The following is a 23012-nucleotide window of genomic DNA, read 5'->3' as shown; positions in this document are numbered from 1 at the left end:
GAGGAGGAGCTATATCAAGTTATAGTCCGATTCAGGGATTAAGAAGCAAAATCGGGAGATCGGTTTATATGGCACCTATACTAGGTTATGAACCGATTTGGACCATACTTAGCACAGTTGTTGGAAGTGATATCAAAACACCACATGCAAAATTTCAAACGGATGAGAATTGCGCCCTCTAGAGGCTCAAGAAGTCAAGACCCAAGATCGGTTTATATGGCAGCAATATCAAAACATGGACCGATTTTGCCCATCCGATCTACACTAATAAGAAGTATGTATATGTGCAAAATTTCAAGCGGCTAGCTTTACTCCTTCAAAAGTTAGCGTGCATTCGACAGACAGATGGACGGACACGGCTAGTTCGACTAAAAATGTCGCGCCGATCAAGAATATACAATATATACCTTATGGGGTCTTAGACGCTTTTTCGAGGTGGTGGAGGGTATAAAAAGACATTATATCCAGATTTATTCCTAGAACTCGTAGATATACATTTTTTTTTTCGAGGAAAAAACCGTTTTGGTGTGTTGAGCCCCAAAAGTGGCCATTCTTATTCTTATGACATAGCTGTTGGAATTTTTTTATTTTTATATATAGAAAAGACACTTAAGGCTGCAATAGAATGAGCTTTGTTTTTGAGCGTCACATTGCAAAAATGCAACTCTGAACAATAATCCCACAAAAGCAACACGGATGCCACAAGTAGTGTTTTAGTTGTCAAAGTCAATTATTGTTTAAGCGTTAAGCCTTAACGCTCTCGTTCTGTTTAGACCCTAGGATGGTAGGAAAACCGAAAGAAAATTTCAAACTAAATGTGCTCTGGTTGCCGCCATACGGTATAAATTTGAATTTATCAAAAGTATACTGGAAGATATGAATGACTCAAAAATTTTAACCGTTTGATAATATAATACCCGCAAGTAAAGGTGCCTTTTCTATACCCTCCACCATAGGATTCGAAGAGTTACAAACCGAATGACGAAATTAGTATACCCCCCTACTAATTTCGTCATTCGGTTTGTAACTCTTCGAAATATGCATCTACGACCCCATAAAGTATATATATTCTTGATAGTCATGACATTTTAAGTTGATCTAGCCATGTCTGTCCGTCCGTCCGTCTGTCGAAAGCACGCTAACTTTCGAAGGAGTAAAGCTAACCGCTTCAAATTTTGCACAAATACTTTTTATAAGTGTAGGTCGGTTGGGATGGTAAATGGGCCATATCGGTCCATGTTTTGATATAGCTGGCAAATAAACCGTTTGTTTGTTATGACTTCCAACAACTGTGCCAAATATGGTTTAAATCGATAAATCTACAGCCTGATAAATCGATCTTGGGTCTTGACTTCTTGAATCACTAGAGGACGCAAATCTTATCCGATTTGGCTGAAACTTAGCATGAAGTATTTTGTTATGACTTCCAACAACTGCGATAAATATGGTTCAAATCGTTACATAACCTAATTTAGCTGTCAAGTAAACCGATCTGGGATTTTGACTTCTAAAGCCTCTAGAGCGCAAAATTATCCGATTTGGCTGAAATTTTGTACAACGGTCTTCAATATACGTGTCCAATATCGATCTATAGACCTATCTTTCGAATATGCTTCTTGAGCGAATGAACTGAAGTATTACCCAATGACTTCTACTATGGCCTTCAACATTCAATTTACTTATGGTCCGAACCGGATTATATATAACTTGATATATCTCCAATAGTATAACAATTATTATATTATACCGCACAAAGAACTCGACAAATGCGATCCATGGTGAAGGATATATAAAATACGACCCGGCCTAACTTCGCACGTTCTTACTTGATGTATCTTAGGCGAAACTTTAAAAATGTTCACTTTCCGAATTAATCAAGCCGCTCAATACACTGACAGCTATTTGCCAAAACAAGATTGGAAAAATGTTGTCGTCAGAATGTGTCTATATATAATTATTTGAAAGCCCATGGGCCTGCTTGGGATTATTTTCCTGTGAACGTATACAATAATGTGCAATAGTGTGAGTATACGCTCAAATACTCTCATCCTTTCTCTCTAGTAGGATAGACGCGTCCACAGGGTGCGGATAGTGGAATGCTCCATCCGGAGTAGCTGTAATTGCAGTCGCGAACAATCAGCGGTATCAAGCGGACAGCGGCTCTTGCACAAATACTGAGTGCCTACGATGCTCAATATGACAAGGCGAGTTATTGGCGCCTTTAAATAACCATTGCCACCCTGTTTCCGCTGCGATCGGTCCTTTGGGCCGAAACGATCTTGCTTACCTACAGGAGCTTGACGAGGATCGTCACCTCCACAAGAAAATGTGGTTACAACAATTAAAGAGTTTTTGGTATTAAAACAAACGAAAGATCCTTTTACCGTAGCGAAGCTGCTAAAGGGTTTGCAATAAACAAAGTTAGTTACGTTCAATAATCCTGCGTTAATGGCTAAAGTTTGATATGTTGAAGTGTTCCAATCCTGGCGAGAAAATTAGACAAAGCGGTCTTTGTCCCCTCTAAATTTGCGAGGTACAATGCCATGCATGGTCATTCTAAAATATTTTCCCCAAAGAGGTGTCGCACTGCGGGACGCCGTTCGGAATCGGCTAAAAAAAAGTCCCTTATTAGTAAGTTTAAACTTGAATCGGAAAGCACTCATTGATGTGTGAGAATTTGCCCCTTCTCGGTTCCTGGTGGTAATGTTCTCAATAGGGGATAAGACTTGGACTTCTATGGACTCAAAATCTTAAATAACTCAGCAACTCATTGATCCAAATTAAAGCTGGTACTATTTTTGTTTTTCGTTGAAACCCCATATTTTTTGCGATTACTTTTTCAAATGCTACACAAATATCAATGATAAAACAACACCGAGATATGTCCCATGTTTTCTCAGAGTCGAACGCTTCTAAAAGGAAAACCAGTTTCAACACTCCGTCTACCAAATACTCAAATGTCTTTTTCCAACGCTCTCTATTCGACAACTGCCAAAACACTCCACGATTAACAATAAGTGAGTCGCCGTTTCGTTTTACCCAAATTATTTACAAACAGTTTGAACAACTCACAGAGTCGCTCATTAAAACAATGAAAGATGTGCTAAGCCAAGAAATAAAGAACTGTGAGCAGAGAATAATAGAAGAAGTAAACAATAACTTAGACTCGTTGGAAGATACGTTTATAAAAGAGCTGAACATAAAAATTGATTCTCTTAAAACTCAACTGTGTAAAATCAGTGAGAGTGTGGCAGTCGTGGAATCACGGTATTCAGAAATTGACGTGTTAATAACAAAAGTAAAATCTTTGGAATCAAATACTGCAAATATCGAGAATAAACTGGCAAAGCAATATAAAGCACTTGTTACTTGTGATTTGCGCGTTACTTGAATTCCTTACTTTCAAAATCGAAATCTTTGCCAACTTTTTTTAAATATTTGCGATTTCCTTTAACTGCAACCGCCTAGAATAATCTCTATTTATCGAACTTGATTCTTCCTAGGCAAAACATTATTTTTTGCGCTACATTAAAATTTTTAAAAAGGTGTCTGGAGGTCTGTTAAAGTTGTGTCACATCGGCTTCGATTCCGAATGTCAATTCTTACTACCAAATATTTTTGGAGAAATGAGAGGAAATCAACCTGCTGTAACGGCCTTACGACAAAATATGGACGATAATCGCGTTTCAATCTTGGTGTTACTGGATCATTCAAAAGCCTTTGACAGTGTACATACAGACACATAATGTTTTAAACTGGCAAAGCCAACATGAACAGTTACTTATTGGCTATTGAGCAGTGGGCGAAGGCAAATAGTTTGCGTATTAATTCTAGGAAGTCTAAGGGTCTTGTAATTGGCAAAAATGTAGCAGTTGTCGACTGGGATATTTGTATTGCAGGGTCTCGTATTGACGTCGTTGCAAATGTGCGTAAGTTATTGTAGTTGTAATTTTCAACAATAAGTTCACTTGGAAGGATCACATTGCTTCCACCTTTGGTAGGACCTAATCCTTGCTGCGTGGTCTATACGTAAACCAGATTTATACTCCAGTACGCATCAGACTATGACTTGCTAAAACTCATCTAGTACCTAGGCTCTTATATGCGTGCGAATTTTTTTCAAGCTGCGGTGGAAAGGAAGTAAAATTGAGGATTGCTTCAATAATATTACAAGATACATTTATGGCCTCTCGAAACGTGCACACATCTCCGATCATGCTAAATCTATCTATGGAATAATCTTTGAAAATCTTTTAAAAATGCGTACGACTGTAAGCCCACATAGAATAATTTATTCAAGAAATCCCCCTATCTGGGCTAGATATTTTCTTTTTATATTCAATTCGTTTTTGGAACACTCTACCTACAAACATTCAACTAACTTCTAACGACAGTCAATTCAGATCTAAGATTTATAAGTATCTTGAATATCTTTTTCCAAAATTTAATTTATTATGTTATGTTAATTATCCAAATGGTGCATAAAATATTTTAAAACAAATTATTGTAATTATGTATTTCCTTTTGGTATTGAAAAAAATAAAAATTATTTATTTGTTTAATTATTTTTGATTAAAAAATTTTTTTTCTTATGATGTTTATAAACTGTAATATAATACCTATGCCCGCATAAGAATTTATTCTTCTGCATAGGTCGAACCAAAGAAACAAAAAATATGTTACAATATCTTAAAAAGTAATAGGCGAAAAATATCGCCAAAAGCGATATATTTGGTATTCAAATATACTTCGATTAGGCCGAATCTCGAACTTAACCCGCGTATGGAAAAATATCGTGCTATCTCAAATTTTGCCGTCATCGTTAAATGGTCTAAGAATTTTACGACGATCAAGAATATAGGCATATATTGTATTTTGTAGGGCCGTAAATGGATATTTCCATGTGTTGCAAACAGAATGACTACATAGAATGATAATTTCGATAAAAATCTACCATAACCGAAATGGGCCGTCCATCCGTCCAAATTCTTAAAATTGAAAGTAAATTCTACCAAATTTGGTAGAAAAGGCCCAAATCGGCAACGCTGATCAGAACGAAGAAAATAAAGCCTTAACCTGAGCTTGAGGCAGGTTAATTTACAGAGCCCTGTTTTTAACTCAGATGTGTGTTCTAGACCGCTCAATAGTTATCGATATGTAAAGCGCCATAATCCATTTCACACATCTCATTGATGAAGGTCTTGGCGGACTAGGAATCGCACATACGCCTAAACTTATGAAAGTTTTTTTTGCAATTCTATTATTTAAACAGAAGCGTTCATCACAATTGTCTAAAGCTGGACAAATATCTTGGCATGGAGTCCCAAAAAGTCTATCTTTTAGAAAGTTTTTAGTATTTTTTCAGTTGTAATAACTTAATAACACCATAGCACTTGTACTCGTTGCAACAAATGACGGCAAGTGTAAGATGTCCTCTTTATCGTTTACATTCTAGACAACTTTTAATGTAATAATAAACAATGCTGAACAAACTCTTGCAGCTGTGTGCGTCTAAGTGTCTCGCTGCAGTGTCCTAAACATCGAAAATTAGTGTGCAAATTAGCAACATTGCAAATGTGTTAAATGGCAGTCAGCACAGGACATCACTGGACTTTTAGCAAAGGCCAGTTTATTTAATGAGCTCAAACCGAAACCTCAAACCCCCGCAGAGATATTGAATGAATGTACAATGAGTAAAAATTCGCACATATTGTATTAATAGGAAGGATGGGAGGTGGTGGTTGTGGCGGTTAGATAGCACCCTGGTCCCGGACACATGTAGCAACCCAGGCACAGGGACTGTACAACGTGCAAAGCGTGTTTATGTATGTGTGAATCTTTTAATTAAACATTTGTAAGTCAATTCAATTTTATCAAATCCGATTATCAACGATTTCCATTGATTTGTGTTTGTCTCTTTTCAAAATCATTGGAGCGTTCAGTTTTGGTGTTCCTTTATCGCCCGTAAACAGGCGCATTAAAGGACAACGCATCGTTCAGACGAAACTCCATAAATTTTGTGTCATTTTCTATGGAAATCGTTGTTCTTCTCTGTGTTCTTTCCCTCCCCAATGAATGTTATTAACCACGCACACTAACACAAAAAAACAACAACAACAACAGCCAGTAACAGCGAAGATGACATGAGAAGGCAATAAAAGGGGATTTTTTGCAGTGTTTCAGCTGAAGTTGTAGCAAATTGATGGTGTAACGATCAAAACACAGACGCTGCACCGTTCTCAAATGCAGTAAAAGCAGCGGCAGCAACAACAACTACCCCCTAGACGTCATTGTCATCGTCATTGACAACATAAACATAAACGTAAGTGACGGTGGCAGCGGCAGCGGTAAAATACAAAATAGCACACACACACCAGCCGAGCGATAGAGAGAGAGAGAGAGAGAGAGAGAGAGAGAGTAAGTGAGTACTCGCTTCTCAATCACACATTTGTTATAGCCCATCATTTTACCTCCCTCCCTCCCCCACTAGAAGCACAACGAATGACATTACCATGGAAATCAAATCAAAATGAACTAAGTATGACGCCCTTAACAAAGGCAAATTCTTTTTATTTTTCCAGCTTGAAAAGTTTCACATGTTGGAGCACGTGCGTGGGTGTGTGGGTGTGATGAGAGGCCCACATAAAGCCACACACACACACAAGTTGGTTGAACTGAATTACATCATAATTTATGAACACACGCACACATTCGCTCGTGTAAAGCTAGCCTAACTACATGAATATACACTTGACAAGTCAAAGTTTGTGGATGGCAAAAAATAAGGATTGTCCCTTTAAGGATACTTTGCTTAACTTACGCAAATGCGTTCCGGATATGTTGGTCGTATTATCAAATCATAAAAACGATGCACAAATCAATCGAACATGACCCATAAAATTTGCATACAATAATAAGCAATCGTCATAGACAAGAAAAAACTTTGAAATATGAAGGGCAGAATGGTGACACCATAGATTGTCAGCAACGTTTATGTACTAAACACATCCGGGTTTGAGGGAACTCCTTCTGACTTAGCACGAGAAGTTAGTATTTAAAAAAAAATATATGTATTCACATCTAATGCTGACTTCAGAGTATATAAGTCAAAATCTAAATTGGCATTCAGCCTCAGAGGGTGCAAAAATTTGGCTATCCTCTGGGGTAAAATTAAAATGTGTTAAAAACTTTGCGGTTTTAAAACCAACATGGTTTTTCGCCTCATTTAATTTTACTCTTTGAGACTTTAGAAAGCGCAATTCTTATCTGATTTGCCTTAAACGAGGACTTCTATTGTGACCTTCAACATCTCTACCAACAATGGTTCAAATCTTTGCATAACTTGGCACTCATTTTGCACAATGATTTCTGCAATAACAAACATTTACACCAAGTATAACCCGAATCTGAACAATTAACAGTGTCCGTGATCTTGATCTGATTTGACTTCTTAAGTCCTACTGGGGGATTCCTTTCCTAAAATGAAAAAAAAACTGAGATTTCTTATTTCTGACATCATTAGAATCCAAATCTGGAGACTAACACAACTCACTGTCCCAAGTTTCGGCGACATCGGACAATAGGTGCGCCTTTTATGGGCCCAAGGCCTTAAATCGAGAGATCGGTCTATATGACAGATATATCCAGATCTGGACCGATCTGTGCCATATTGCAGAAGGATGTCGAGGGGAATAACACAACTCACTGTCACAAATTTTGGCAAAGTCTGGCAATAATTGCGCCTTTTATGGGCCCAAAACCTTCAAAATCGAGAGATCGGTCTATATGGCAGCTATATCCAAATCTGAACCGATCTGGACCAAATTGAAGAAGGATGTGGACTGGAAAATTAATATACTCCCATCCTTTGATGGCGAGTATAAAAACAAATAAGATTCCTTGTTTAACCTCCCATAGCCTTTTGGTAAAGAGGAACTATGTAAAGAACTTAACAAGTACAATTAATGGGGGAGGGTGTATAAGATTCGGCTCAGCCGAACTTAACATGTTTTTACTTTTTTATGCTCTCCACCATAGGATGGGGATATAATAGTTTCGTCATTCGTTTGTAACTCGCCGAAATATAGTATATTTATATCGGTCCATGTTTTGATATAGTTCCGATCTCACGATTATACTTCTTGAGCCTCTAGAGAGCGCAATTCTTATTCGACTTAACTGACATTTTGCACGTGATGTTTTCTTATGCATCCAACAATTTTGCCAGGTACGGTCCAATTTGGACTAAAACCTTTGTAGCTCCCACATAAATCTATCTCCCGATATGTTTCTTGAGCTTGTAGAGGGCGCATTTCTACTACGATTTGGCTGAAATTTCGCACATGGCGTTTTGTTATAACTTCGAACAACTGTGCCAAGTATAGTTAAAATCGATTTGAAAAAGCCATTCAAAGAACTGCGATCATTTGTAGAGGATATGTGAAGATTCAGCCCGGCCGAACTTAACGCGGCCTAAGTTGTTTAAACTAAATTTGCTTGAACCTTTTCATCACATGCCAGTGCGTAACACCCTTTGAGTATGAGAATACTTCAACCACAAATCGGCAGCAAAAACCAAAATTTCAAGCTAATGCATATGTGGTGGCTGTAGCAGCAGCTAATCAGATTGAGTAAGCATACTCAAGTTGGTATCATTATAATGATACCAACTATTCCTAGAGGCAGCGAAGCGCGACAACCCGTATTTTTCTTGGAATAAATTGGCATTTGAATATGTTTGGGGACCCACACTATCACCTTATCTCCCATATGCCAGCACCAGACAAGTGAATTGGCCAGTCATGTATGAAGAAAATGCTCTACTCAACTTAAAGAGAGACAATTTCCTTAGCTTTTCACAAACACTCGCATTCCCTATTATGTTGAATGTGTGTGTGTGTGTGTGTGCAGTGCATACGATATATGCATGTACATTAACCCTGTGTGTTATCGCTCAACAAATCTTGATAGCAATTAGTTTTACTATGGTGGCATTGAGTGTGTTCGTGTACTCCAAAATTTCTTAAAATTTGCACAAATTGTTACTGAAATTCGTTCGGGTACTTTATCTGGCAGCAGAAGAGAGTGGGAGAGTGCGGGAGAGCGAGCAACATTCTGAGAGTTTGGTAATTTAGTGCTTGCAAATTCCTATTGGAGGTTTTTTTTAGAAGAAATTTGCAGCATTAAACAGCTGGAAACCAGCTGTTAGATTCAAATAAGTAGCAAAAGCGAGTAAAGGCTGTTCCTTATCTCCTTCAAATGTTTACTGGAAGGATACGCGAACAGAGCTATTTTCTAAATAGGAAACCTGTTTGCCAAGCCAATGTCTTAACAAAAATCCGTTAAACAAATTATTCAGGACCTAAATTGAAATTTTATTAAGGAGAAGAATTAAAACAGTAATGGATGGGTAATAAATGTGTAAAAGTCACCCCCAATTTGTGTCACACAACTCCAGCAGACATGTCTGAGACTTGATGGCAGGCATCGTTTGATGTGGTCTGACATTGCACACCCTCACTCTTGTAGATGGAAAGATGGAGCATTTCAAAAATTCAAAAATTTTAATTGTTGAAATAATTTGGGCGATATGACCATATTTCGCTGCTGGGAAACTCATTTCCCATTCATTCATCTCGAAATGTCAATCAAGAGGGTAACATTTTGTAATTATTGTTAAAGTGCATGTCTAGTCCAATGTGTGTGTGTGTGTGTCTGTGCATGTTTTTGTGAGGGTTTGAGTGTGCAACAAACAATAAATATTTCATTGAAGTTCATTTGCGGCATCAGACTTTAATTGGATCATTTATAATTAAATTTATAGCTTTCTATTAAATGTAAAACGCTGTAATAACTAACAGCAGCATCTTGTTCGCTCGTCTTAGCTCGCTTCTAGCTTTTAATAGATCCAAGCCGCGGTTGCTTTGCCGCTTATAATAGCTTAATGAAAGTTAATTAAACGAGGCGCTTAATTTCCAGGCGCACTGGAAATATGTTCATATAAATGAACAAGCGTGCTAAGTTCGACCGGTCCGAATCTTTTATACCCTTCACCATGGATCGCATTTGTCAAGTTCTCTGGCCAATATCTCTTTATAGCCCAAAGTGAAATTCTTGTGCAAAATTTCAGCCAAATCGGATAAGAATTGCGCCCTATAGTGGCTCAAGAAATTAAATTGGCAAGTCTACTTATTGTATGGGAGTTATATCAGGTTCACAGATGTTGGGCACTATGTAGACGGACCGTAGGCCGAAATGGGGTCTGAATCCAAGGATAGTCCACTGGCTCTACAGGTGCGTGATGGGACCAATACTTACATACGCCTCAGTAGTTTGGTGGACTGCTATGGAGAAAAAGTGCAACATAAGGAGCATACAACAGGTTCAGAGAACATGTTGGTATAATCGAAACGGCGATAGGAAACCTGGAAGTAAGGGAAGAGGTTTCCGATCGGATAATTGAGATGAACCTTGAGGTCGAGTGCGAAGCATTGCTGCCATCGACACAGTCTTGGATTGGCGGAACCCTTGTATTGTCATCTGGAAGATCTTGTTACACGAATGGATCAAGAGGAGGTTTACATTGAGAACCCAGGGACTGAGACCATAATACGGTCCTGCAGGCGGAAATCCGGGCGATCACGGAATGCTAACGCAAGGACGTCGAGTGTTAACTTCTTTTCCGACAGAACAATTGCCATAAGGGCAATAACAACCAGGACGATAAGGTCACGAACAGTCTTGCAGTGTAAGTAGGAGATTAACGCCTTCTCTGGGGATGGCAAAATCCGCATCGTTTGGGTGCCGGGCCATAACGGAGTAAGGGGTAATGAAAGGGCAGACGATTTGGCGGTAAAGCCCAGAGGACTGCTGTCAATAAGCTTGGTTAACCCAAAGCCGTTCGGGTCGACGCAGTCCGAGATAAGGGAGTGGGCGACGAATGCGCCTGCAACATTGTGGAACAGCGAAACGGTCGGCAGCCAGATCCCCTATGGGGGATCCAGATAGTGAGAAGACGAGGCTATTACTGAAAGGAAGCAGGAAGGTTAGTATAGATATTGGTATCATAGGGGGACACATAGGACTACGAGCTCACTTATGTAAAATCGGTGCGGCAAGTGATAGCATGCGGGGAAGATGATGAAAGGTTGGAGAATTTCCTTTGTCATTGCCCTGCTTTCGCGTCCAAGAGATACCGGTTCTTAGGTGGAGACACAAAATCAGACATGAAATGAACCAACTTAGGGGAGTGGCATTGAAAACTAATAAGGATTTTGTGAGTAGCACGGAATTCCTAACTTAAAATTTTCTTTTTAAAGTTTACTTTATAGTTTTTAGAGCGCACAGCAAGCTGATTACTGGCTTAGGTGTATGTCCATAGTGGCATGGGGCGGATTAATATCTGCATCCTATTTTCAACCTAACCTCATCTATTAATCAATAACACAAATTCGTTTACAGGCCGGACTTCAGCGAATTTTTTAATTGAATGAACAAATTTCTTAACATGGTTCAAATGTTTTTCATTTTTTCTGTGAATAAATGTTTATTCAAGGTTTAAATGTACGAGTGTTTTATCCATCCTCAAAAACAAAAGCAGTTGTTTTTTATTTCAGGAAACGTTTTTTTTGAAAAACTCAAGTAATTTTGCAATACAAATTAAAACCTTGTTGAGGTGTCCTACTTTTTGGTTGAGATGTTCCAAAGACACGCAAACGCAAAGCAAAGCCAAAAATGATTGCCAAAAATGTTAATAACTACCAAGTAATTAACAACGCTTTTACTTCGACTGGGCCGAACCCCATATACCCAGCACATGAAATCCACAAAAAAAAAATCTTATATGCATGAATACAAAAAGTCAAATGTGTACGTCGTTTTGTGATGCCACATCAATGTCACTAATGGTCCCAGTCAAACATTTACTTTACAGGGCACTTTTAAGCGAATTAGAACATAATTTTGATTTTCTATCACCAATCTACAAAATCGGTCCATAACCTGATATAACTGCCATATAAACCGATCTGGGATCTTGACTTCTTGACCGACTAGAGGGCGCAATTCCTATCAACTGTGCCAAATATGGTTTAAATCGGTGCATAACCTGGTATAGCTGCCATATAAACCGATTTGGCTGAAATTTTGTACAACAGCTTCTCCCATGACCTTCAATATACGTGTTATATAAAGGGTGATTTTTTTGAGGTTTGGATTTTCATGCATAAATACTAATGCATGAAAATCCAAACCTCAAAAAAATCACCCTTTATATGGTCTGAATCGGTCTTCAGCCTGATACAGCTCCCCTATGATACAGCACCCCTATAAGATTCGGCCCGGCCGAACTTACCATGCTTTTACTTGTTTTAATTTACAATTAAGCGCAAATTTTACATACAGTTACTCTCTACCATATATGATGATTACCCTCTATGTGATGGTAAAAAAAAATATACAAAATAAAAATTCTTTCGTTGTATAATCAGGAAAACCTCTGCATAAATGTCTATACGATTTTCCTCCCTTAAGGGTAAAACATAGTTGATGACTTTATGCCACCCTCCCAAATGCAGTCGATGTTGTAACCCTGGGGTGTCATATGTGTAATGTTTGTTTAAAAACATGAATGCTGTTTTAGGCTGGTTAAAAACACATTCGATTTTTCGAAAAAATAAATGGAAGAAAAACTCCGCTGGCCATAAATATGTCGTCGTCATTTGGTATTGACGTGGCTAGCTAGCTAGCTATACAGTAAAAACCAACCGAAAACAGAATAGGTAGGGGGTAGGGGTAGGGGTAAACATCAAACGTTACATAGTGGCTCTCAATTATTGTTCAACCCTTAGTAAATATTTGCCCATTCAGAATATTGAGTTGACCACACGCACGTAACAATATTGAGCTGGTTGTCTTGTTGCCATATGTGTCCTTCCATAACCACGTATGTCATTTTGTGCTGAATTAAATCAGTCTTTCACCTGCCCATGTCCATGTTCATAGGACAGACATGGCAATGCGACTGGGTGAATAATGTGGCCAAGCGAATGCACAAATTTCTGTATATGCAGACACCCACTCAACTGCAACCTAATAATTGCTTTACCTCTACTTCAACATCAACATCATCATCATCATCATCACCATTGTCAGTTGCCACCTTACCGTATGCTATGTTACCACCTTTTCGGATTCGAACAAATGTTTCGTGCTTTTCAGGAATTTTTAGTTTTTCTAAAAACACATTCTGCCGCCATATGGGGACGAGCATTTGAATGTGCGCTCAGGAAATGGTGTCATGACTTAGGACAATAGAACACGACTTTTAGTTATCGTCCTAGGTCCAAGTTGCCGTTGGTAATATTGCATTTGAGTGTGTGTAGCGTTCTCCCCCTCGAGTCAGCGTACAATGTTTTGCCCCATAGAACACGTCCGTCCTCAATAATTAAGTGAGGGCAATGTTCGAAAAGGTTCCTGTCCGTTTGTTTTTCTGCCCCTCCCTCATGTATTGTAGTTGTCCTCGGCATTGTTTTTTGCCACAAATCGTAGTTGTACAACAAAAACACAATAAAGGACTGGCGGACTCGAGCGAAAGTGCATTAAATGACGCTTATGACTCATTACGCTTTGCACTTTTTATGGTGCTTCTAATTTGCAAAGCGAATGTCGTTTTTTTCATTTACTTTTCTTTGCGACACTCCCGTTTACTCAGAACTCAGCTAATGAATGAAGCCGGCGATTAAGGACAGACCATAGAAAATTAACACGAAGTTGGTGTAGTCCTTTCACGTAAGATTTATTGTAATAGAAGTTTTTTTCATTACCTAAAGTGGCAAGCAAATTAAAACAAGTAAAAAGGCGTTAAGTTCGGCCGGGCCGAACTTTGAATACCCACCACCTCGGTTATATATGTGAACTACCTTTCATCGAAATTCGGTGAAAATTTGATATCTTACGTGCCATAGAAGTTATATCGAAATATGTTCCGAGTATGACCATATACTTATGAGTACAGTAGATACATATATCTAAAAATAAACCGATCCGAACCATATACGACACGGATGTCGAAAAGCCCTGTGTTAAATTTCTGTAAAATCGGATTACAAATGCGACTTTTATGGGACCAAGACTTTAAATAGAGATATCGGTCTACATGGCAGCTATATTCAAATTTGGACCGATTTTGGCCAAGTTGCAGAATTATGACGAAGAGCCTAACACAACTCACTGTCCCAAGTTTCGGCGAAATCGGACAATAAATGCGACTTTTGTGGGCCCAAAACCTAAAACCGAGATATCGGTCTATATGGCAGCTATATCCAAATCTGAACCGATCTGTGCGATATTGCAGAAGTATGTGGAAGGCCTTAACACGACTCACTGTCCCAAATTTCGGCGACATCGGACAATAAATGCGCCTTTTATGGGCCCAAAACCTTTAATCGAGAAATCGGTCTATATGGCAGCTATATCCAAATCTGAACCGATCTGGGCCAAATTTAAGAAGGATATCGAAGGGCCTAACACAACGCACTATCCCAAATGTTGGCAACATCTGACAATAAATGCCCCTTTTATGGGTCCAAAACCTTAAATCGAGAGATCGGTTTATATGGCAGCTACAATATATCCAAATCTGGGCCAAATTGAAGAAGAATGTCAACTGGCCTAACGAAACTCACTGTCCCAAATTTAAGCAAAATCGGATAATAGATTTGGTTTTTATGGGCCTAAGACCCTAAATCGGCAGATCGGTCTATATGGGAGCTATATCAAGATATAGTCCGATATAGCCCACCTTCGAACTTAACCTGCTTATGGACAGAAAACGAGTCTGTGCAATGTTTCAGCTCAATATCTCTATTTTTGAAGATTGTAGCGTGATTTCAACAGACAGACGGACGGACATGGCTAGATCGTCTTCGATTTTTACTCTAATCAAGAAATGGATATTTCGATGTGTTGCAAACGGAATGACAAAATGAATATACCCCCATCCGTCGGTGGTGGGTATAATAATAGTTGACAAGTTGCTTCAATTCCCATACAAGCGCATTTTGTTTTTTAACATTTTTAAAGCTGACTAAGGTTGAAAATCTAAGCAAACATCAATTAAATGTCTACAGTTAAGGACTTTTATATATAGAATACAATTATTTGGGGCGGTCAGTGAACTCTATTTGTCCTAGACAATAAGCCAAGGCATACAAACTTTCCAAATAAGTTATAAAATTTATTTAAGCTTTTGCGAGCGTAATGTTTGGGCAATTCAAAATTTCCTTTTCCAACACATGCTTCCATTAAGTCAGAGGGCTAAGGGGAAGTAATTGCAAACCTTAAAACATATGCGCTCCTTTAGTGCTGCCGCATATTTTCTCAACGTTCTTACCAAGGTTCAAGTATCCTTTTTCTGCTTTGGCGGGGAGGTGTTTTGAATGACAAATAAGTCTTGTTTTACCATGTTACACCTGCGCTGATCCTGCCTGCGGTGTCTGGCTGCAGGATTAGGGAAAATTTATTACAAAAATATATTCTCGTTTCGAAATACGAACGTCCCTTGAAAAACCAAACAAACTATGCAAGGACTAAACCATTTTCACTGAGCAATATAGGCAGCAGCTAGCTTAGGAAAGTAACAAAGGGCTACAAAGTATTGTAGAATTTTACATGGGAGTTTTACATTTAGGGGTTTGGAAAAATAATTATGATTTTTTTATTTTTTTTTTTGTTTAATTACTTTAATTAACCAGCAACTGGGGAGAAATGACATATGAAGGACTCTTGATGCAATTGCAAGCTGATGGTGGTCGTGGCGGGCATCGTCAATTGCCCTGGTAAAGTGGTGGTTACTTTGTCTCGTGCCCCACACGACCGGAAGTAAACCGCAACACTAGATCATGGGTGATATTTCCCCACACATTAAGAATCGAAGGTGGAAAATATCCCTCTTTTCTTTTTTCATTGTGTCCTTTGATCTATTCTAATGGAATGAAAGTGGTTGAGGTATGTGTATGTTCACAATTGCGTGTGACGTCAGTGGGTGTGTGTGTGTGAGTGTATTTGTATAAAGGTGCATGTGCAAGTGCATTTAATTGAGTATGGGTGTAGGTTATGATATGTTTACGAGTGGGGCATTAACCACAACTGGACTAACTTAGCAACAGCAGCAACAACAAGAAGAAGAACAACAACATTATATATGTACATATGTATTTGTTTGTATATGTAACAACCCTTGCTAAGGGGACTCAAAGATACAACACAACGCAACAATACAAAACAAAAGTTAACGAATATACAATAACACAAGCCAAACCTTTTTTACATTTTCTCGCTCGCTTCTCAAACCAAAGGGATATTTAGATATGGGAAATAATGGAAATTTGGCCAATACACCATTAATGGTTGGGGGGAAAACGAAAAAGGGCAAATTTTTTCAAATTATGTTTTCCTTAAACAAGGGGAGGACAATATTGTCTATCTATGTATGTTTGTGTGTGTGTGTTAAATTTGAAGGAGCCAATTTTTGGTAATCGACATTTGATAACACAACACGCTAATGCATTCGGAATCCTTTCGTTGAACAATAAAGGACACAAATGCACTTTCCGATAACAAATGTCCGGCCAAAGGAGATAGGAACCAAACAAGGAACATGAAAAAAAAGCAGAAAAAAAAACGAAAAACGAAACTAAGGCAACTTGTCGTATTTACAGGGCAAGTAAGACGGTTCTGCAAGCAACATATAGAGGGAGTTTTAATTTTTTTCTGGTTGGTAATTTTTCTGGTGGACTGGTTGTGATAGGTTGCTTGGATGGTTTGGTTGTTTGATTGAGTTTGATAGATAATTTGTCTTTTGTCACTTTTTTTTCTTATTTCGATTTTTGTTTTTGTTTTGTTGGTGGGATATCTTACCCTAACAGGCATTTGTTTCCTTAGTGATGCAGTCTGTAAGTAAAAAAGGCCATAAAACACGATTTTTTTTAAAAACAGCCAAAATCTTTTTGTTTTGTTATCAAGGCCAAAACATAAAAACCGTTTTTCTTAATGGAACCAAAGACTTAAGTAAAAAATGGGAGTGTTGTTGATCACTAATGCGCGGCTCTGTTGTTGGTTGGTAGCTTGGTTTGGTTGGGTTGGTTGATTGGGCTTTGGGTTGACTGACTGACTGACTGTTTGTGGGTTGGTTGGTAAGTTCGTTGGCTGTGGTTTGGTTGGTGGAATACAATGTCAATGTGTGTGTAGGTTCCAGCCAAGAACGTGGAGCATGAGTTACGTATCTAATGATAGCTAAGCCAAAGTGTTATTGTATGGCTCTGTAGTGTGGTGTGTGTGTGTATGCCAGTTTGTTTGTTTGCTGTTGTGGTGTGCGTGCCTTTGTATGTTTCCAAAGGATAATGAACATGAGAGAGATATGCAAGGGAAATGTAAAAAAAACAAGAATTCAAATATGAAAACTTAAAAAAAGGAAACGCAGACAACAGACTAGACTACTTGAAATCTACAACTAATCACACAAAATGCATACACATACAAGCACACACACACACATCCATATTTTAAACGTTTCATTTTCAAAAATTTCCTCCATTTCCTTCATTTGATATTAAATTTTAATATGAAAATCTCAACCAAAAAGGGTTAATATTGGTCTTGCTGTCCATGGCAGCAGCAACCGTTTTGGGGGGGGGGGGGGCTGTTATTTTCTTTCTTTGTCATAAAAATTAAATGACATGACACAATTCTTTATGGAAATTGGGTTTACTCTCTGGTCTCAGGCACACACAAGGACTAGGCAAGGCCTTCATTTGGGTGTTTTTTTTAAGGCTATATTGGGTATCGGCAACACTTTGCACCTTTCAAACATTTACTATTACTCCTTAACACAAATGCCAATATGTCACAAAAGAAAAATTTCACTTGCAAACTGTAGATTAAATTTTTTAGCTATCCTATTTAGAAAAACAAAAGAAACATAGATTTTTTTGTTAAAGGGTGTACACATTTAAATCAAATAAAACTTGTGGAAATTGATCTCAACTTTTTTTTACAAATTAAATTAAAATTATTATTTTTTTATGTAGTGCAACTTACAATATACGAATTTTTGTTTTCTTTTTTAGCAAAGGTGATTTTCTTGTTTGGAAATCATCATTAGTTCTTTTGCTGCATACTTCGAAAGAAATACCAAGAATTTTAGTGGTTTAGAAACGACTTTTGGTAAAGTCTTTCGGGCTTATACACAAAACTTAATGAAGCCCTAAAATAGGTTTATGTGACAGTTCCATAAAGGAAATCTGTCAAATAAACCTATTTTGTGAATAAGGCCGTTCATCTTTAGATCATAAACTAACTCATAAATCTATCAAAATAAAGAACATATATCCACCACGTAGCCTATTAAATTACATTTAAACTGTTTCAGTATACAACGTAGCTGACACGCATGTTACCAAGTTCAAGCGTAATATTGAGATTGCCTTATATTTGGTTACAACATTACAACCGGCTATTGTTTGCGAACTCAAGCACCCCAAAGTGAACAAAACGTTTGTGTATCGCACCACAAATTGTTAGAATGATACTGTTGGAATTGACAAATGCCGTATTGGTGGTCCAAAAAAGACTGCAACATCATCTGATATGGTTTGGGGCTAAAGAAAACATTAGCCGTAGTGGGAAATCCGGGCTTTGCACTATAAGAACTCATTTTTTAATAAAAAATTGCCTATTTTGAAGATCATATTGCACCCATTTAAATTGACAACTTGTTGAAACTTCACTTAGAACGCCTCTACAATATGTCCTCTTCACAAAAGAAACAGAAAAAGTAATTGTACCCAAAGCCACTACTGTGGAACAGGGTATTAGAACTTAGTGCATTTGTTTGTAACGCCCAGAAGGAAGAGAGATAGACCCATAGATAAGTATATCGATCGACTCAGAATCACTTTCTGATTCGATTTTTCTGTCTGTCTATCTGTCTGCCCGTCTGTCCATGCTAATTTGTGCACAAACTACAGGTCGCAATTTTCATCCGATTATATTGAAATTTCGCAGGTATATTTTTCGGCCTAGAGACGAAGCCTAGTGAAATTGGAAAAAATCGGTTCAGATTTAGATATAGCTCCCATGTATATGTTCGTACGAATTGCAAAAGTGGTCATTTGTTAACCGATTCTCTCGAAACTTGGCAGGGACTATTTTCTCTTGACTCTCGACATTGGTGGTGAATTTCATAGAAATCGGTTCAGATGTAGATAGAGCTCCCATATATATGTTCGTCCGGTTTTGAGAAATGTTGCAATAAACTGCTCATTTGTTAACCGATTCTCTCGTAATTTGGCAGGAGGGATATTCTGGTGAAATACATTGAAATCGGTTCAGATTTAGGTATAGCTGCCATTTAGGTATTTCGCCCGATTTTCACTACTAGAGCCACTGTAAGCGCATTTATTGACCAATCTTGACACAAGGTTTTTGAGCGAATTTTGAATATCGGACCAGGGAATAAAGATTGGGCAGCAGGAACAATTTTTCGAAACACCGAGGTAACCAAATTTAGGGGCCTGCAAAGACGCGCCCGAACAACCTAGGGTCTTGAAACTTGATCTCGACAACTACTCAGCTCAAACCATTTCAAATTGCAAAGACTTATCACTATCTGTTCTCAAATTACATTTTTTTTACTAGTTTTTTCGACTCAATCCCAATGTGCAATGTCGGCAAATCATTAAAATTTAATTAAAAAAAAAAAAAAAAAAATAAAAAATTACCCTAAGCGCCACAAATCAATCATTTTGGTCCACAGTGCGACATGTGGTTTCAACAGGACGGTGCCACAATAGAGCTGGCAAAATTTCAATGTCACTATCGATATATATTTTTTTTTGTCTCAATATCGATTGATAGTTTTCCTATTGGTATCGGCATAGTTCGAGTTTTTGCAAAATTGAACAAAAACCAAGCGATTCGACACTGAATGCGTCCTATAAGACACATTGCGCCTATAGAGGGCGCAATTTTTATCCGATTGGTCTAAAATTACAATGATTTTTCTCATGACTTTCAACTGACTTTATTAAATTTAGATTCATTCGGCCTGTGCATTCACATTGTTTCTATTTATATAAATCGTTCTCCGGAGTTTTACTCCACATTTCTCATACAGATAATTGGAAATTAACGATAGTATCGATGCTATCGATATTTATTATTAGAAATCTCGAATATTGCGAATCTTGATAGCTTGCCAGCTCCATGTCGCAAGTCACACAGCACACATTACAATAGATTTATTGAAGAGTAAGTTTGATGAACGTCTTATCCCAAGAAATAGCTTTAGAATATTTTCTTTGAGACTATGCCAACAAGCCGACGACTTTGGAAAAGCTCAGGCCTAGACATCGAAAATTGGGTCCAACTTATTAACAGAGGTAAACGTGCCCGTGGTGGCCCTATGAACGAAGTCGATGGTAAATGTTTTCATTGTACTTCAAGTCGATAGTTAAGTTTTTGAAATATCTCAAATGGTTTGCGTTTTATTTAAAAAAGTCCCTATTTGAAATCCCGATACATTTATGTTCATCCGATTTGTACTATACACCAATAGTTTTTCAACTGACGAAATAGTTTTTCACGAAATTCGGCACAAAGTTTTCTCATACGACTCTTCAGATTTCTGGTAAATTTCAAAGAAATCGCTTAAGTTTTAGCTCGCTTATAAATGTTTTGCTCGATTTTCACTTCTAGAGCCTTTGCAAGCGCATTTATCAAGCGATTTACTCAAACGTTTGCACAACACTTTCCTCTATGACTTCCATTGTGGCAGATATTCTTCATTGTACCTTAAATTCAAATTTATGCACACTGAAAAGAAAATGCTTCATCGCATCATTACTGTGTTTTCAATAACTCAATGAAAGTAAAAATAAAATAACTCACTTTTCAAATTTTAGCGAAATCGGGTAATAAATAAGGCTTTTATGGTCTTTAGATCCTTTATCGGGAGATCGGTCTATATGACAGCTATATCTAAATACAGTCCGATCTGAGCCATATTTAGGTCAGATAAATAACCCACTGTTTACAATTTCAGCGAAATCGGGTAATAAGTAAAGCTTTTATGGGCTTCAGACCCTTTATTGGGAAATCGGTCTATATGGCAGATATATCTAAATATAATCCGAACTGAACCATATTTGGGTCAGTTGTCGGGAAGCCTCACTGTTTCGAATTTCAGCAAAATCGGATAAAAAATTAAGTTTTTATGGGCATTAGACCCTTTATCAGAAAATCGGTCTATATAGCAGCTATATCCAAATATGATCCGATTTGGCCCGTTCAATAACTTAACCAGCGTGCATCAAAAAGACGTATCTGTGCCAAATTTCAGTTGAATATCTCAATTTTTGAAGGCTCTAGAGTGATTACAACAGACGGATGGACAGACACACGGACATCGTTAAATCGTCTTAGAATTTTACGACGATCCGAAATATATATACTTTGTAGGCTCGGAAATTGACATTTCGATGTGTTGCAAACGGAATGACTAAATGAATATACCCCCTATCCTACGGTGGTGGGTATAAAAATCATTAATGCACTGAAGCTGCACGTTGGTTCCGAACAATGCATTGCATTAGTGTAAGAATTCATTCCGGTTACGAAGGGTTTCCTTTCAGTGCACACGGCGACAACTTAGCCTGAATACCTAATGTGGTATGGGGTATTAAGAGATCGGATTTGCCCAACTTCAGCCCATTCTTACTTCTTGTATAAGTGTTTACGAAGATGATGTGTCGACCTAGGTCCCCAAGACGAGTCATTTCAACTTCAACTAGAGGCCTCACAATGCACCTGCTGTTGCTTACTTCCCATAGCTGTATTTCAATTTAAATGAAATGAATTGGTCTTTTAAGAAGGTCACATTACTCTGACATTGAAAAGCCTCAACATCTGAGTTGTGTGTTTTCTCGTTCTCTATTTTGTTGTTTTTTTTTTTGTTTTTCCAAGGAAACCATGAGAGCAGCTTGACGTATATTTTTAGCAACCAAGGTATCTGGTTTGCAGTACTCTTTTCAATATACAGAGTTTCGAGGGAAAAGGTCACAATTCCATGACTTTGTGTCCTTGTGAATGTATGTATGTGTCTGCCTTGCTGAAGTCCTTAAAGCGAAATTACAATTTATAATGCATGTGTATTTTTAATTAAATGCTGTAACTGATAGGGTGGAGGCTTAAAATTGAAGACAATTTCGCAAATATTTACCCAAAGAGAATGAACACATGTACATAGATAGAATGCTCATTAGAAGAAGAAGCATACAGCATCGTCAAGGAAGGACTCTTATAAAAGACGCTTGAAAGCATTGATTGTAAAAAGCTAAAAAGGGATTTTTTTGCAAAGAAAATATGATTTAAATATAACAAACATTATATTTTGCCCATCCTATGGCGGTTGGTATACAAATTGATCTAAAGGATTATAGTTGAGGCCCCATTCACATCCTTGGATGGTCTGGACTATGCAAATAATGTAATTAATTGCAATTAAATGCAGCATGGGCTGGATTATGTATTGAATACACACACACACACACACACCATTTGAATCTTTCAAAAGTTCCCCCGAGGGATCACACGCATGCCCCTTTGCACAAAGCCACACACACACACACCCATACTCTTGTGAAAGCACATGGACATAAGCCATCGTGTGCCTCCCAAAGGAAGTTCTAATTGGTTTACATAAAAATTATTAAAATTGCCCGCTTAACCGATCCACTGAAGATGTATAAGAGCAGTCTTTCGTTTAATTGCAGTGAGACAGGAGAACGAGCGTATGGGGACACAAGATAAGGGAAAAGACGACTACGCACGCATAAAAGGCAAAACACCGAAACGGAGAAGCGGTGAAATTCTGAAACTTAACATCTAATTAGTAATTTAAATATAATCTTAATTGTGCTTCCCTAAGACCACTGGAAAGATGTTGGCTGTATTTT

The 23012-nt window shown here is 37.9% G+C and overlaps 2 protein-coding genes across 13 annotated transcripts in view; one reads left to right on the top strand and one right to left on the bottom strand.

Annotated features, from left to right (window-relative positions):
• The window catches only part of LOC106083762 (fasciclin-1), a 108680-nt gene that overhangs the window by 55571 nt on the left and 30097 nt on the right, over positions 1 to 23012 (bottom strand). For 11 of the 12 annotated variants that reach the window (XM_059361996.1, XM_059361999.1, XM_059362003.1 and 8 more), the window contains exon 3: positions 16918 to 16950. The exons of the other annotated variant lie outside the window; for it this stretch is intronic. In XM_059361996.1, coding sequence (XP_059217979.1) covers positions 16918 to 16950 — 33 coding nt within the window. The remainder of the gene's footprint in view (positions 1 to 16917; positions 16951 to 23012) is intronic. 12 annotated transcript variants of the gene reach the window in all.
• The window catches only part of LOC106083760 (uncharacterized), a 175151-nt gene that overhangs the window by 139166 nt on the left and 12973 nt on the right, over positions 1 to 23012 (top strand). The gene's annotated exons all lie outside the window — the stretch shown is intronic.

Source organism: Stomoxys calcitrans, chromosome 2, assembly GCF_963082655.1.
Source record: "Stomoxys calcitrans chromosome 2, idStoCalc2.1, whole genome shotgun sequence".
NCBI lineage: Eukaryota > Metazoa > Arthropoda > Insecta > Diptera > Muscidae > Stomoxys > Stomoxys calcitrans.
This window is presented reverse-complemented; position numbering and strand designations above follow the sequence as displayed.